This window comes from Petaurus breviceps, unplaced genomic scaffold (genome assembly GCF_028583685.1).
Source record: "Petaurus breviceps papuanus isolate PSGF00001 unplaced genomic scaffold, PetGlider_PUasm1.0 151, whole genome shotgun sequence".
NCBI classification, from domain to species: Eukaryota; Metazoa; Chordata; class Mammalia; order Diprotodontia; family Petauridae; genus Petaurus; species Petaurus breviceps.
The window spans coordinates 29,485,398-29,501,229 of NW_027185712.1; the positions used below are offsets into that span (position 1 = coordinate 29,485,398).

Consider the following 15,832-nt stretch of genomic DNA (forward strand, 5'->3'; position numbering starts at 1 on the left):
GTTTTCAAACTGATGTTTACCATAACAGTAAGATTTTCTTTGGAAAATTTTGGCTATCACATTAAAAATTAAGAAAATATATAAGATGATTTGACATTTAAGCCCTAAGCTGTGGTTTGTGAAATTTTGCTAAGCGAGCTGAAAAAACTCTTGGGAATATAATTTGCTATTGTTATTGCAATGAGAGTTGTATGAATTGTCATGAAGCCAATTGTAGAAAATGGTATGTGCTAACCCAAGAACTGCTCCAGGTGGATGTCTGTCCCTGGGAAAGTTGAGGGGACAAACTTGGCATAGTCTAAGGTAAGATCCCAGACTCAGTTTCCCCATTGTATTATGTCCTTTCTGAATAAATTTCCTCATGTGGTTAATCCTGAGTCTGGCTTTTGATACTCTGTGATATGACTGGTTGTCAGATATGACTTGCGCCTGGAATCAAATAGAGCTAAGGGTGGGGGGGGGGGGGGGAACACCCCCCCCCCCCCCCCCCGCTTTGGTATACGTCAGGCCAGTCTGTGCCCTTGAGAGGATGAGTCTTGACATTGTTACAACAATGTCCCTTCTTTTCCTTGCATAGCAAATTTTCATAATCAGAGCAGGTGAGCCATAGAAGTTTTAAAAGTACATTACTAAATCAATTAATAGACTTGTCACAAGAACATCTGAGTTTAATAGGATGCAAGTATAAAAAAATTTACAATTTTAATCTGTATTTGTGATCAAATTATAATATAATAGATATATCCTCCTAAAGGGGGAATTCAAGTAACAAGACAAAGATATAATGTACTAAATTCTCAAAACTGGATTAAGGATTTTACATATAAATTATTTTGAAAAAGTAAAATTATTTTCCCATTTTAAAACTTATCTGTCTGATAATTTTAAAAGACAGAAAGGTTCATTTTTACAAGTTAACCCTTGTGAACTTTTAAATTTTTCAAATTTCATTATATTTAATTTAATATTTTACTATTCCCCAGTTACATATAAAAACAATTAACTTTTGCTTTGAAAACTTTGAGTTCCGAATTCTCTCCTTTCCACCCCACCCCCCTCACTGAGGAGGTGAGCAATCTGATATGGGTTATATATCTCTAGTCACGCAAAACATATCCATAATAGTCATATTGTGAAAGAAAACATACACACACACACACACACAAACCTCAAAAACAGAGTAAAAAAAAAGTATGTTTCAATCTGTATTCAAACACCATCAGTTCTTTCTCTGGGGATAGATAACATTTTTTCATCGTAAGTCCTTCAGAGTTGCCTTGGATCGTTGTATTGCTAATAGCTACATTCACAGCTGATCATCTTAAATATTGCTGTTACTTTGTACACAGTACATTTCACTTTGCATAAGCTCATGCAAGTCTTTCCAGGTTTTTCTGGGAGCATCCTGTTCATCATTTCTTATAGAATAGCATTACATCATAATCACATACCACAACTTGTTCAGTCATTCCCCAATTGACAGACTTCCCCTCAATTTCTAATTCTTTGACCCCAGAAAAGAGTTGTCATAAATATTTTTGTACATATAGGTCCTTTTCCTTCATCTTCATTCATATAAAAGGGAACTGATTTCACCAAGTTAAATACTATAGGGATAGAAGGTTAAGAGGGAAGGCAGTCTCAAGAGGGTTACCCACAGTTAGCTTATGTGACCTGAAGAATCAGCAAAGGAAGCGATCAACATGGAGAATCAAGAGATAAAATTGTCATGAAAAATGTTGTGGAAGTCATCGTGAAAATCCAGAGGAAATAGTATCAAGAGTGTGACTGACAGTGTCAAAGACTACAGAGATCAATAGTTTAGAACTGAGAAAAGTTCTTTAAATTTGGCAAGAGATCATACTAACTTTGGAAAGCAGTTTCATGAATGATGAAGTTGAAAGCCAGACTGCAAAGAGTTAAGAACTTGAAAAGTTAGAAAAGCAAGTGGAGGCACTAATAATAAAAACAGAACTGTATAAAAGATTCAGTTAAATAATATAATTTTTGACAGGTAAGCAAAATCACAATACATAATAAAACTATTCTGAGAAAAGTTTACTTGTCCTTTATTTCAAAAGGTACAATGGTTACCTGAAAACTCAGATATTAACCTCATTGCATAAAAATGTACCACCAAAATGTGCAACTTACACAATTATTAAAGCAACCAGCATTTTTTCATAAGGGTTCATATACATACACAAGTTTGTGTGTGCATGTATGTATATATGTATACATATATTGTAAAAATCATTAATGGATCTTAAGATCCATTAATCTATACTTTATAAGAATTCTTTCCAACAAATAGAGAGGCATTAACACAAAAGGGTTCTGAAAAAGGAAAATCCATAAGCATTTTAATTCTTTAGGCTTCACAATGGATATAAGATTTTACTGGTGCAATGTCCATTGCCGGCAATAGACACACCAAAACCAGCAGTGTCATAAAAACAAAGGGACCAAGAAAAGAAGTTTATAAGCAGCTGGAAAATACCTCTTGTTAAGCTCCATACAACAGTAAAATGAGGGACTGTGTATGATGATGTTCATGCCTCTTTGTAATGTGTTTTTAAAAATTTATTTGCAGACAAGTCAAAGTTCCAGATTTTTAACTCAACAAAGCAAGGCAGGCAGATGCAAACTAAAAAGCATTGAATCTTTGGTACTATTATGGTCAGCACTGGGCTTGATTTTGAGAATCTTGTGGCTTGTCATTTCCTGTTTTACTCTCTGTTTCATCAAGTGCACTGTCCAGTGCTTCCTGCATCAACTCATCCAATTCATCTTCTATTTGTGAATCTGAGTTGACCAATTCTTTTGTATGGCATTCCATGTCCATTTCCTTATCCATCTGTTTGGCAATGGCCTGGTTCTCTTCTAATTTATTTGTAGACTCTTCTTTTCTCTTCTCTCTAAACACCTCCACTCCCATCATCCTCAGATAATGAAGTCGTTCATTCTTGGGCACAAAAGCACGAATTGAAGTCTTTCCACGCCACCCGCACAACACAATAGGGCACTGAAGAGTATCTGGTTTCCTATATCCAAAATGTGAAAATAGTTCATTTTTTCATATGAACATTGAAGTAATTTAAAAAGTTACATGATAAAACAGTAAATATTGTCAATGATTTTATTGATAATGACTTTTCCCAGTTTTAACATGCAAAACAATCTCTACTCTTAATGCAATAATATTTATCATCTTGAATTTATATATCATTTTCCTTTAAAGTCACTTTCATGGAATGAACTAGAAAGTGTGGTAGTTGATAGTGAGCTGGCCTCAGAGTCAGGATTTAATTCCTGCCTCTGACACATACTGATCATGAAACTCTGGGTAGGCAAGTCCCTTCCTTTTTCAGTCTTCCCCATGATGAACTAAGAATAGATTGGAAGGGAAGGTGCCAAGCCATGATCATGGGGGCAGTTAGTAGGAAATCCCTATGCCAAAGTAATCACAGGTCCAGTCTACATTCCCTATGCTGAACTAAGAAAACAATAGATCTCAATGGACACCATTTTTAAGGAGAAAAAAAAATAATCAACCCCAAATTTTTTGTCCACATACATCAAAATACTTATTACTGGGCATACTGGTTAAAAAAAACTTTGCCTGACAATTTAAAATTTTGTGGTGTAGAGACCTAAGTGTGAAGAAATTCCTATGTCTGCTTCTTTCCAATTTAAATTTCTTCAAAATGTTCTTACAGTTTTAGAATTCTAAGACACTACTTCATGTGTGTTCTCTCTTGTTCTATTCCCTCAGAAATTTCCCCCCCCCCACTTTCTTATTTCTGTTAATGAAATCCCTTCTCCCATACTTCAGAGACAACTTTCATTTTTTCTTATCTTTCATTCAGACAACAAATCCTGTCAAATTTCCCATAGAATACCTCACACATGCCTCATCCTAGCTCAATTCTTCCTAAATGGTTTCCTCCAATGTACCTAAACAACAGTGCCAAACGAAAGGTCTTAAGATAACTGATATCTTTATATCACTACCCTACTTTAAAACTTCTAATTATTTTTGTATGAATAAAATATAGCCCCAGGGCGGCTAGGTGGCACAGTGAATAAAGCACCGGCCCTGGAGTCAGGAGGACCTGAGTTCAAAGCTGGCCTCAGACACTTGACACACTTACTTAGCCGTGTGACTTTGGGCAAGTCATTTAACCCCAATTGCCCTCCATAAAATAAAGCTCCAAATTCCCAATCTAGCATAACACCAACCAACTTACTTTTTACTACTTGACATTATACAAGACAATATACAATACATTAAGCACATTAATCCTCGTCTCCTGCACATATCATACCATGTTCACTCCCAGCTCTATACAGCTCTGATTATGCAGATCATACACATCTTTCAAGATTCAGCTCAACATCTACATCTCTTTGATAAGGCTCTCTCACAACTCAAATGTAGAATATTAAAATCTCTTTTCTGAATTCTTACAGCACTTATTTTGTGTCTGTACTATATGCTTTGGTATTTAATAACATATTGTTTCTTGCATTTCTTATCATTTCCACCTGTTTAAATTTCATCTGAGTTTCAGGGTCCTAAGATCAGAAGCCATGCTTGAGTTACCCTCATTGCTAATATTAGCAGGATGCACATAGAAGACTATCAATCATTTCAGAATACACAAGGAGGCAGTGATAAAAACTGCATCTCATTATTAGACCAAGGGAGGACTAGCAGAGCCTACCCCTGGTTAAGTCAACAACAGAAAGGAGAAGGATGAGGACAAAAATTCTAAGATTCTCAAGTAATTCTCTAGTTATTTCCTAATAATTTATAAAGTACTCACTTTCCTTTTGTACTTTCAACCTGTCATTCTCAGCTGAAGGAAAAACAAAGATGCCGTTTCCAAGTTTATTTTGCCAGGTAATGCCAAGAGCACCCTTAGTTTGCAGTTCTACTGCTACTCACCCAGACAGTATTCAACATGAAGAAATAAAACTCTTTTAAAGACATTATTAATTTCTCAATATTTATTTCTGCATAAGGTTCTGAGGAATGATTTTTCTTCTGAAGTTAACAAAGGAAGTTTTAAGCTCGCATTTTTATCAAGGTGCCCTCAAAGTGCACTGGTAACAGTATTTGCAATGCATATGCTAAAGAGCTGGATAAAAGTTTAGCTTTCAAATGTCCCCAGTAGTGTTCTGGAGAGGTTCTCAGTATTTGCATTTCAAATTATTTTAAATAAAATTTCATTATAAATGAAAATCATTCAAATTCCTACCATTTCAAAATACCCTCACAAAGGAAAACTCTAAAATCCTCCACTTAACCATTTAATCAAAGGACATTTATTTACTTACTGAGCATCTGGTTCATATTTCAGGACAATGCTTCCTTTAGCTAGAAGACAAATCAAAGATATTTATCTAGTACTATTTCTAGCATAAACAATGTCAAAAATTATTTAGTGATAACTTCAAATGTGCCCAGCACTGTGGAGGATACAGTCTATGTATAAAAGATGGACCATGTCTTTAAGATGATGTTTATTATCTAGCTAGAGAAACATGGTATCTATACACAAAACATTCAAACAATATAATACATTATTAAATTAAAGGGTAAAATGATGGTACAGATATACAAAAGGAATTCAGAAAAGGGGAAATTAATGAAGGATAGAGTAGTCAAGGAAGGCTTGGTTGTTACTTAAAATATGATGACATGTACAGCAAAGTCAGAATATGAAGGGTTTTGAAATTCAAACAGAGGACTTTCGATCTGATGTCGCAAAAAGTCTGGTGGCAAATTGTTTTTTATCAGTGTAAAATTAAGATAATAAAAATAATCTTTTAGGATCACAGAATCTCAAAGATGGAAAGAAACTTAAGAGGTCATCCAATCAAACTTCTATATGAACAAAGACTTCCTAAATAATGCAATACAGGGGCGGCTAGGTGGCGCAGTAGGTAAAAGCGCCAGCCCCGGAGTCAGGAGGACCTGAGTTCAGTTCCAGCCTCAGACACTTAACACACACAAAAAACTAGCCGTGTAACCTTGGGCAAGTTACTTAACCCCAATTGCCCTCCAAAAAGCAAAAAAAAAAAAAATAATAATCCAATACAACTAGCTTTTTATTAAGTACCCAACATATGCAAAGCACTGAGCTGCATTCTGTGGATACAAAGACAAAACAAACAAAAAAATCCCACATATCAAGGAGCTTATTCATATCAAACTGATTTTCACTAACCAGGACGTTACATGCACCATCTCATTTGCCTATAAGATAGATACTAAAAGTATCATTAGCTCATTTTGCAGATCAGAAGACTGAGGCACAGAGAAGTTAAAACATATGACCATGGTCACAGAAGATAAATCCAGGCCTTCCTATGAAATGCTATCTTTCAGCAAACTTGAAAAAATCCAGTCTTGGCTTTAAGACCTTTACTGATAGATAAGCCCAACTAACTTCTGAGAGAGCTCATTCCATTTTTGGAAAGCTAATTGTCAGGAAGTTCTCCTTTATATTAACCCTATGTCTACTTCTTTCCAATTTCCACCCATTACTGCTCGTTCTATTATATGGGGCCAAACAAAACAAGCCTGATCCATCTGAAGGAGTATCTACAGCTGTAGAGCCAAGACAGAGTCAAAGACCCTAGAGTCAGAAAGGAGAGCTAAAATTTGGTAGTTTGGTGAGGAGTGCCTAGATTAAGGCAGTGGAAGAGGGAATGAAAAAAAGATACAAGTGAGATAATTTGAAGGAAGAACAAAATTTGGCAAACGACTGGGTACATAGAATGAAGGCAATCTGGCACTCTTAAGAAGCAAAGGGCCACTGATAGAAACACAAAGTAGGAAGAGGATATAAAATATTAATTACTCTAAATAGAAATGTTAAATGCTGTCTCTAGCAGCATCACACATTCTACAATAATGCTATCTCCAGCTACTACCGTAATAATTAAGTGTATCATTTTTTAAAAAAGCAATAATTTTTTGTAATTATGTAAATGTAAACTAAAAATGTAAAAATTTTTTATGTAAAAAAAATTTTTTAAAAGCATATTGGAAATGATAACCTTTGGAAATACTTTTATATCCTTAGTTATTATCAGAGAGAAAATACTGGACTAAATAGACCATCAGAAAGTCCCAACATAACATTTCTTATAATCTTTTATACTTACTAACGACCAATAAAAGCTGCATGCTCATCATAAAAGAGAAATAATAAAAAGTTTCTATTAAACTGAGTCAGAAATACAGGATGAAAAAGGTTAAATCAAATAGAATAAAGGAATAGGGACAAAATTAGAGATAAAAGAATGCTTTTTTTTTAAAGAAATATGAAGTTCTTATCTACGTTAAGAGGCAAATATATGAAATATAGAAAATTAATAAACTGTAAATAAGGCTCAATTTTATGCAAGAGAGGATGAAATAATTTTTCATTTTATTTCTTCTAAATAATACTGTTCAAAATGCCAAATGAAACATAGCTTAAGTTAAATATTTACATATTATCTAATTAAATGTTTACACACAAGGCTGAAGTTTTGATCCCTTTGTTCTATCATTCAGATTCCTTTCCCACTTACTTCCAGATTACTCTTGAGATATTTTAAAATAACATATTCTATGGGTCTTATTTCTATCAGAAGCATTTTGTTATTTTGACATAAAGCAAAAAAAGATACTGCAATCATGAATTTCAATCTGCAGTGAAGTCACTGCTTTTGATTGCTTAATTTTTTGGAATGATGTCTCACTGAACTATTTTTAAGTGTTTTTGGGGGAGTTTTAGGTAAGATAGCATCAAAGAAAGCTATTTGGCAGATGAAGTTATAACAAGTAAACTTGTTTTGGAAACTCCAGTCACTAATAAAGTGGTTAGTATAATTTAAAGTGTAAAACAAGCTTCTTGAGGACTGAGACTTCAATTTTTATCTTTGTACTCACCAAGTATTGCTTTTTGAACTGAACTTGAAAAAACACTTTTTTTCCCTCTTCTGAAGATAATTTTAATGATAGGTGAAGAGTCTTGATTGTCAAAACTCTAGGTTAGGAGATCTAAGATTAGTCACAAAAACTTGGCTCATGAGAATACTTTGGCTGGTACGAATAATGGTTGTAGAAAAATATTTTTGAGAAAATGGAGGAATTAGATTTGTCTAAACAAAGTGTCAGTATCATCAGATATCATCAATAAAACCTTTCTTTATAGGAAGACAGAAAATGAAACTGAAAACATGATGATTTTAACTTAACATGAAAAAAATGTAAAAGCAAAAAAAATCTGTATTTTATAAAGCATAATGGCCAATCTAAATTAACAACATTTCTATTTTTCCATAGTTCATATAATAAAAACTTACCCATATCTTTAGCTTGTCTGTGGGTCTCACTGCTAAACTTACTAAAAAATGGGTTTTCCTGGGTTAATAGAATTTTAATATCTTCTATACACACAACAATAATTCTTGAATTAATAAATGGATACAATGTATATATACCCTGTTGGAATAAAGAAAGATCATCATAATGTCATCATTTCCAACTTAAACAAAAATACCCTAACACATCTTTAAAATTAAGAAACACAATATCTTTGAATATTAAATTCTAATAAAATTCAAGTACTTAGTGTTTTCATTTTAGCCTTGGGATAAATGCATCTCAGGTTTGAAATTTGGTGTTTGACAAGTTAGTTTCAGCATTTAGAAACTAGCTCTAAAAAACTTATAAAATTCTGTGACCAGATATAAGGAATTTCAGAGTTACCTCTTGTGCCAGGCGGAAGGCACAACCAAACTGTTCACCATCGTTATTCCGAGACCAGACTTTTATCCCTGTGTTAATAACCTGCATATGATAAAAACATACTTGAAGTTTGTGAATTATAAAGTTTAAGAGTGTGTATTCAGATGCAAGAAGAAACATTTTCACTTTTATTGAGGATATGATGTAATAAAATGGGTTCTGCTTTGTTTTTCCCTTCTAAAACACAGGTAAATAGGGGAAGAAAACTGACAAAGCAGGCCTATCCATTACGAAATGAAGATTGCTCTTTTTTAATTCAAACGTGGTATCGTTCTGACAACACGGGCTTAGGGAGGGTGACTCTGAGGTTCAATGCTTTATACAAGATGCAAATCAGATTTAGATCTAGAAGGGACCTAAAGAGCCCATGCAGCTCAAACTCCTCACTTTAGAGAACAAAATGGCCCAGAAAGCTTATGTGAATTTCTAAAGGAACATGCCGCCTCTCAAAAAAGTGAGGTTTTCCTATATATTGTCTGTATTTAGTTACAATAATTAAGACAGAGAAGACTGTAATAAGAAAGGAAGAAAAGAATAAAAGATTTTGACAAAAAGTAGAAAGGTGACCTATGAATGCAAGCTTATGCTACTGTACACTCTTTAGCTTCAAAGTAACCTTCCCAACCTGGTTCACAATGGAAGAAGCCATGTTATAGTCCAGTCTCAGGTATGAGAAAGTTTGGTGACACAAGTTTTCAGAACCACATTATATAAAGGTACTAGTACAAAATGCTCTAGTATAGGCCTCCACAAAATGCTATTTTAGTTTTATTGAAAACTTTAAAATTTATAAAACTTAAGACAAATTAACCGCTAAGAACTCTGAAAACAACACAGCATATTTTAACACTGTTAGTAACTTAATGTGGTCAGGATTATTTTTAAAAATTCAATCCTAATACTTTCCTATTTACATTTAAAAACACAAAGACAGTTCTTCATTATTAATATTCACTCAGAATTAATATTTGTAATTTGCATATTTGTAGAAGTTAAGGCTTGTTTCAAAATAAGGAGGGTTAATTATTAAAATGCTAGGTGACTTGTACCTTCATCCTCTCACTATTATTCAGCAGCACATTTCTCAGCTCCTTAGAAACCATATACAATTGTCTTTTCTTCCCTTCTTGGGTTCGAGTCAATAAATTCATCTTTGGGAATGTAGGTGCCAAGGCATAAAAATTCCTGCAAACAAAATAATGTATTTTATATGTCTTTGAGCTTAGAATTCATTAAATTATGGCTTCTTAATAAGTTCCAAACTGTTTCCAAATACATCATCTATGAAGAGATATGATTTGTTCTATACTACAGGTTTTGACTTTAAACACTTTATGATAATTTAGGGCTATTTTGCTCCTTAAATCACAAGTGGTTCCAAATTGAAGATTGGCTGAAAGAAATTTTATTTTCATGTATGTAATAAAATGTCCTTTTAAGAAACATCACCCCGCCCAAAAAAAAGAGAAAGATCACCCACCTACCCTACCATAATAAAGCTAATCTATAGGACCAGTAAGGACAGGAAAATAGCCCTGACAGCAGACCAGAAAAAGAACTCATGACTGTAATGTTTAGACATGAATAGCAAGAAGAAATGGCTAAGTGACACCACTACCAACATTTTACCTCTACAGCACTTCTTTATGCCCTACACAACACCAAAGTTTTGGGGGATGCTTATGCAAGATACTAATTATGAACTACCAGAGAATATTTTATATCTAAAGAAAAATAGAAAAATTAACGATTAAGAGAGTAAAGGGCAGACCAAGCTGCTGCAGTTATCTAAGAAAACAATGCTGAGCAATCAAAACCTTTAAAAATCTCCAATTATTGATAGGATTAAAAGCTGACATATTTTAGAAAAGTCTCCCAATAGCAATCTGAATACTTTTAGCAGCTTTAAGAAAGTGTTGAATAACACACACTATTTTCACATATGATAAGGTTAATTTATCTGAGAGGCTAATGTTTGATATAAAAGTAAACACAAATCTCATCTGAGATGTGATCAGTTTAATAAAGTGTGTTTAAAGAAAGATAAAGGGGGGGGGGAGGCAAAGTGATTGCAGGGATTCACCTGAGCTCACCCATTAACTCTTTCAGTTACCTCTATAAAGTGAATCTGAACAAATTTTAGAGTGGCAGAATCCATTAGGAGACAAAGTGTGACAGATTTCCAGCCTAGGTCAAAAAACATGGAGAATCCTTAGGTAGGATTTGTTGAGCTGGGTGGGGTAAGAGTACAGGGTGCTGCACCAGCACAGACCCGACCATAGCAGAACTGGAGTGAGCCCTGGCGAACTGATTCACTCACTACAGGGGAGATTCCCAAACCTCTCACCACAGGGCAGGGGTCTGTCATAGCTAGGTAAGAGTCAAACACAGGGCTTGCAGCAGAGGAAGCAGCTCCTTGCTCTCTCTCTTTTTTGTTTTGTTTCTTCTTCCTCATTATTCATTCAATTGATTATAATTCTTTACAACTTGACTAATGTTTAATGTGAAAGTATATGTAGAACCTATGTTGGATTGCATGCCATCATGGTGGGGAGAAAATTTGAAACTCAAAAACTTGTAGAACTCAATGTTGTAAACTAATAGTAAATATTTTTTTTAAAGAAAGATAAAAGCATTCAACAGAAAATTATTTCAAAACTCAAGTGAGGATTTGGGTTTGTAATACTATACAACCTGAACATTGGAGTTAAAAAATTATGATTAACGTAGGATACAAACTGTACACAAGTCTATTTTTATTCTGCTTCATAAATTACAAATTTATTAACAGCTGCAGCAAACACCCCAATATTTTTACCACATTAAACATTAACATTAGAGTTCTCATCTTATCTGAATTAGTTTGATAACCCTCTCATTAAAAAGGTATATTAATACAATGTATTTTATGATCTAGCTCAATAAGAGAATAATCTTTAGCTAATGACTACACGTTATTTGTTAATTCATTAAAATAAAAACAACAAATTATTCTTACTGGATAGGTGGAAATAATGGATCATCTTCAGGAATAAATACAAATGGATCTTCCTTAAATCCAAATAACTTCATTTTCTTTGACGGGGGTGGGCTAAATTATTACGTGATAAGACCAACAAATTTGTAATTAATCATCATGGTAATTAATACTATTTAAACAAAATAGCAAGAATATGTTCTTAAATTCTCCCCTCCCACCTTTCCAACCTGCTCCCCATTCCCAAGGTTCACATATAAGCTATTGAAAGAATTATGATTTTGCCCAGCCTTTGTTAATGACTCCAAGCAAAGAAAAGAAAAAATTCTTAGAAAACAAATTGTGAAGTATTATAAACTAGGAAACTATTCAAATAAACAAGGTCAAGTAGCTAACCTCTAAAACTTAGTTTCTTTAGCTATAAAAGGGGGGAAATAGGGGGCGGAGCCAAGATGGCGGAGTAGAAGCAAGACCTTCCCGCAATTCCGGCTTCCACCTTCCCCAATCCATGTAAAAAGGGCACTATAAAACTTCGGAGCTGCAGAAGCCACAAAATGACCCAGAGAAGCTAACCTCCCGCCGAGGACAGCCCGGCAGGCTGGGAGGAATCGGCCAGCACAGCGCTTTGGGAGCCGAGCCCAGCACCACGCCGAGGCTTTAGCCCCAGGACGGGCCTGACCAGCTGCCAGCCAGAGGGACTCCAGATCAGCAGCAGCTGTGGCCATTTCCAGATTTATCAATACATAGATGTGAAGGACAAGATGAGAGGCCAGTGCAATCTGGACTTTGGCACCCAGTAAGTGGGAGCGCGTGGCTTTTACCCCCGGGGCGAGAAACCGCTGAGATGCCAGCACAACCTGCCAGTACCACATGGCGGCTTCAGCTCCTGGCCTGCAGAGTGTAGGGGGACCAAGCACCAGTCTGAGGGGTAATCGCTCTTGCTTTAACCTGCTTGGATCTGGATTGCAGTCTAGGGTGGAGGTCCTGGGGTGTGTGTCCAGCTTGCCAGAGCGTGTGGAGACCTCAGAGAGGGCATCCATCTAATACCTCCGGCAGCTGACAAAACCCCAGCATTTGGGACGAAAACTCCCCTATCTGGTAGCAGAGTCCTACTGTGGCAAAAAGCCGAAAAGTCAAATAATTGAGTGGCAAAATGAGCAGGCAAAGGAAAGACAGAAGATTCCAACATTACACTCCTATTTTGGGGACAAGAAGGAGCAAGGCATGGAACAGGAGGAAAACAGTGAAGTCAGAACTCCTGCACCAAAAGCTGCAAAGGAAAATACAAGCTGGTTACAGGCCATAGAGGACCTTAAGAAGCAGATAAGAGAAGTGGAGGAAAAATTGGGAAGAGAAATGAGAACAATGCAAGAAAATTATGAAATGAGAGTCAACAGCCTGACTGAAGAAAATACCACCTTAAAAAATAGACTAACTCAAATGGCAAAGGAGGCTCAAAAAGGCAATGAGAAGAAGAATGCCTTAAAAAGCCGAATTTGCCAGATGAAAAAAGAATCTCAAAAGCTCAATGAGGAGAATCATTGCTTCAGAATTAGATTGGAGCAAATGGAAGCTAATGACTTTATGAGAAATCAAGATGCTGTTAAACAGATCCAAACAAATGAAAGAATAGAAGGCAATGTGAAATATCTCATGGGAAAAACCACTGACCTGGAAAATAGATCCAGGAGAAATAACTTAAAAATTATTGGACTACCTGAAAGCCATGACCAAAGTAAGAACCTAGAAAGCATCCTCCAGGAAGTTCTCAAAGAAAACTGCCCTGATGTTTTAGTACCAGAGGGCAAAATAGAGGTTGAAAGAATCCACTGATCACCTCCTGAAAAAGATTCCAAAAAGAAAACTCCTAGGAATATTATAGCCAGGTTCCGGAATTCCGAGATTAAGGAGAGAATATTACAAGCAGCCAGGAAGAAACAATTTGAATATTGTGGAAACACAATCAGGATAACCCAGGATCTGGCAGCTTCTACACTGAGGGATCGAAGGGCTTGGAATGTGATATTCCAGAGGTCAAGGGAGCTGGGACTAAAACCAAGAATCACCTACCCAGCAAAACTGAGTATCATGTTTCAGGGGAAAATATGGTCATTCAGTGGAATAGAGGACATTCAAGCATTCTTGCTCATTCAGAGTTGAATAGAAAATTTGACATTCAGATACAAGAAGCAAGAGAAGCATGAGAAGGTAAACAGGGAAAAGAAATCATAAGGAACTTATCAAAGTTGAACTATTAACATTCCTACATGGAAAAACAATAATTGTAATTTATGAAAATTTTCTCAGTAGTTGAAGGGATTAGAAATATATATATATATATATATATATGTCTATATATGAGGGTATATGGGCATATGAATACATATGTGAATGTGTGTAAATATGTTTACAGTTATACATAGATAGAGGGCACAGGATCAATTTAACAGGAAGGGATGATACTTAAAAGGTGAAATTAAGAGGTGAGAGGAATATAATGAGAGGAGATGGGGAGAGACAGATTGGGGCAAACTATCTCATACAGAAGAGGCAAGGGAAAATGGTTACAATGGAGGGGAAGAATAGGAAGGCAAAAGGGAATGGGTCAACCTTATTCCCATTGAATCTGGCTTGAGGAGGGAATGAAATACACACTAAATAGGGTATCTCACCCTCCAGGAGAATAGGGGGTGAAGGGGATGAGAGGGGGGGATGATGGAAGGGAGGGCAAGCTGGGGAGGAGGGAAGTTGGAAGCACCCACTTTTGAAAAGGGACAGGATCAAAGTAGAGAATAGAGTAAGTGGGAGGTGGGATAGGAGGGAGGGAAATATAGTCAGTCTTTTACAATATATCTACTATGTTATTATTTTGCATTAGCCGCACATGTACAACCTATACTGAACTGCTTGTCTTCCCAGTGGGGGTGGGTGGCAGGGGGGGAAAGGGAATGAATCTGGAATCGAAAGTTTTAAAATCAAATATTCAAATATATATATGTGTGTGTGTGTGTATATGTATATATGTATACATATACACACTATTATTAATACCATCTTACATGTAATTAAGAAATAAGATATACAGGCACTGAGGCATAGAGATGCACTGGAAAAGTCGAAACGGGTATGGGAGAAAATATGGGAGAGAGCAGATTGGAGGTGGAGATATCCTGTGGGACTGCTGTTTTGGGGGGATGGGTGGGGGAAAAACGGGGAGAAAATTTGTAACTCAAAATCTGGCGGAAATGAATGATGTAAATCAGAAGTTAATAAAGCATTTAAAAAAAAAAGAAGTATTATAAACTAGAAAACAGGACTTATAGCTTTAACTTCTATGCCAACTAAGTGTGTACTTTCAAGTGTGTACTTGCTCCATCCCACCAAAGAATCTAGGTATATTTTTTAAAGTGGGCTTCTCAGATCTCATCCAATTTAACACTGGTGTTAGAAACTATAAAAAAAAAATTCAAGTGGGGATATGAATTACTTACCCACATACACCATCTTTCTTGTTTATATCACCCTCCAAATTCTGAGTTCTTTGAATGTTTTCTTCCCCCTCAGTGTCAGTAACAGGTCTGTCACCAGTTTCTGCAGAAGCTGTAAGACTTGTTTCTGTAGGGGCTGAAGCAGTCATCTCTACGGGGACTGAAGGGCTAGATTCTGTAACTTCTGTATCCATAGGAGATTTTCGCTGGAGCTATTAGAGGACCATCAGAGTTAGGCATATATTTCACATAAATAGAACTTCAACTTGTTAATTATGAATGTGCAAGTCATCAACTCCAATGGAGAGAATCAAGGTTAAACCAGATGCTGGCCATCAAATGATACATCATGATATATCTCCCTCATTCAACCTTAATTTGTATTTTTCCTAATATCATTAATAAGATTTTGAAATACATGTATTATGAACTTAATATAAGCTAAACTTAATCTACACTAAATCTTTCAAGAGGGAAATAAGCTCCATCCCAATATCACACATGAATAAAACACAAGGCTCTGAAAATTAGTGCTTCTTTAAATGAGGAACAATT

General features: G+C 35.6%; 1 protein-coding gene across 1 annotated transcript in view; it reads right to left on the reverse strand.

Annotated features, from left to right (window-relative positions):
- Window positions 1-638: 638 nt before the first annotated feature.
- NSUN2 (NOP2/Sun RNA methyltransferase 2) overlaps window positions 639-15,832 on the reverse strand; it is a 41,730-nt gene continuing 26,536 nt past the window's right edge. Inside the window, exons 13-19 of the mRNA XM_069076876.1 lie at window positions 15,281-15,489; window positions 11,811-11,903; window positions 9,862-9,997; window positions 8,774-8,854; window positions 8,368-8,506; window positions 5,344-5,383; window positions 639-3,044 (exon numbers count right to left, since the gene is read on the reverse strand). Of these exons, the coding sequence (XP_068932977.1) occupies window positions 2,681-3,044; window positions 5,344-5,383; window positions 8,368-8,506; window positions 8,774-8,854; window positions 9,862-9,997; window positions 11,811-11,903; window positions 15,281-15,489 (1,062 nt within the window). The 3' untranslated portion in view covers window positions 639-2,680. The remainder of the gene's footprint in view (window positions 3,045-5,343; window positions 5,384-8,367; window positions 8,507-8,773; window positions 8,855-9,861; window positions 9,998-11,810; window positions 11,904-15,280; window positions 15,490-15,832) is intronic.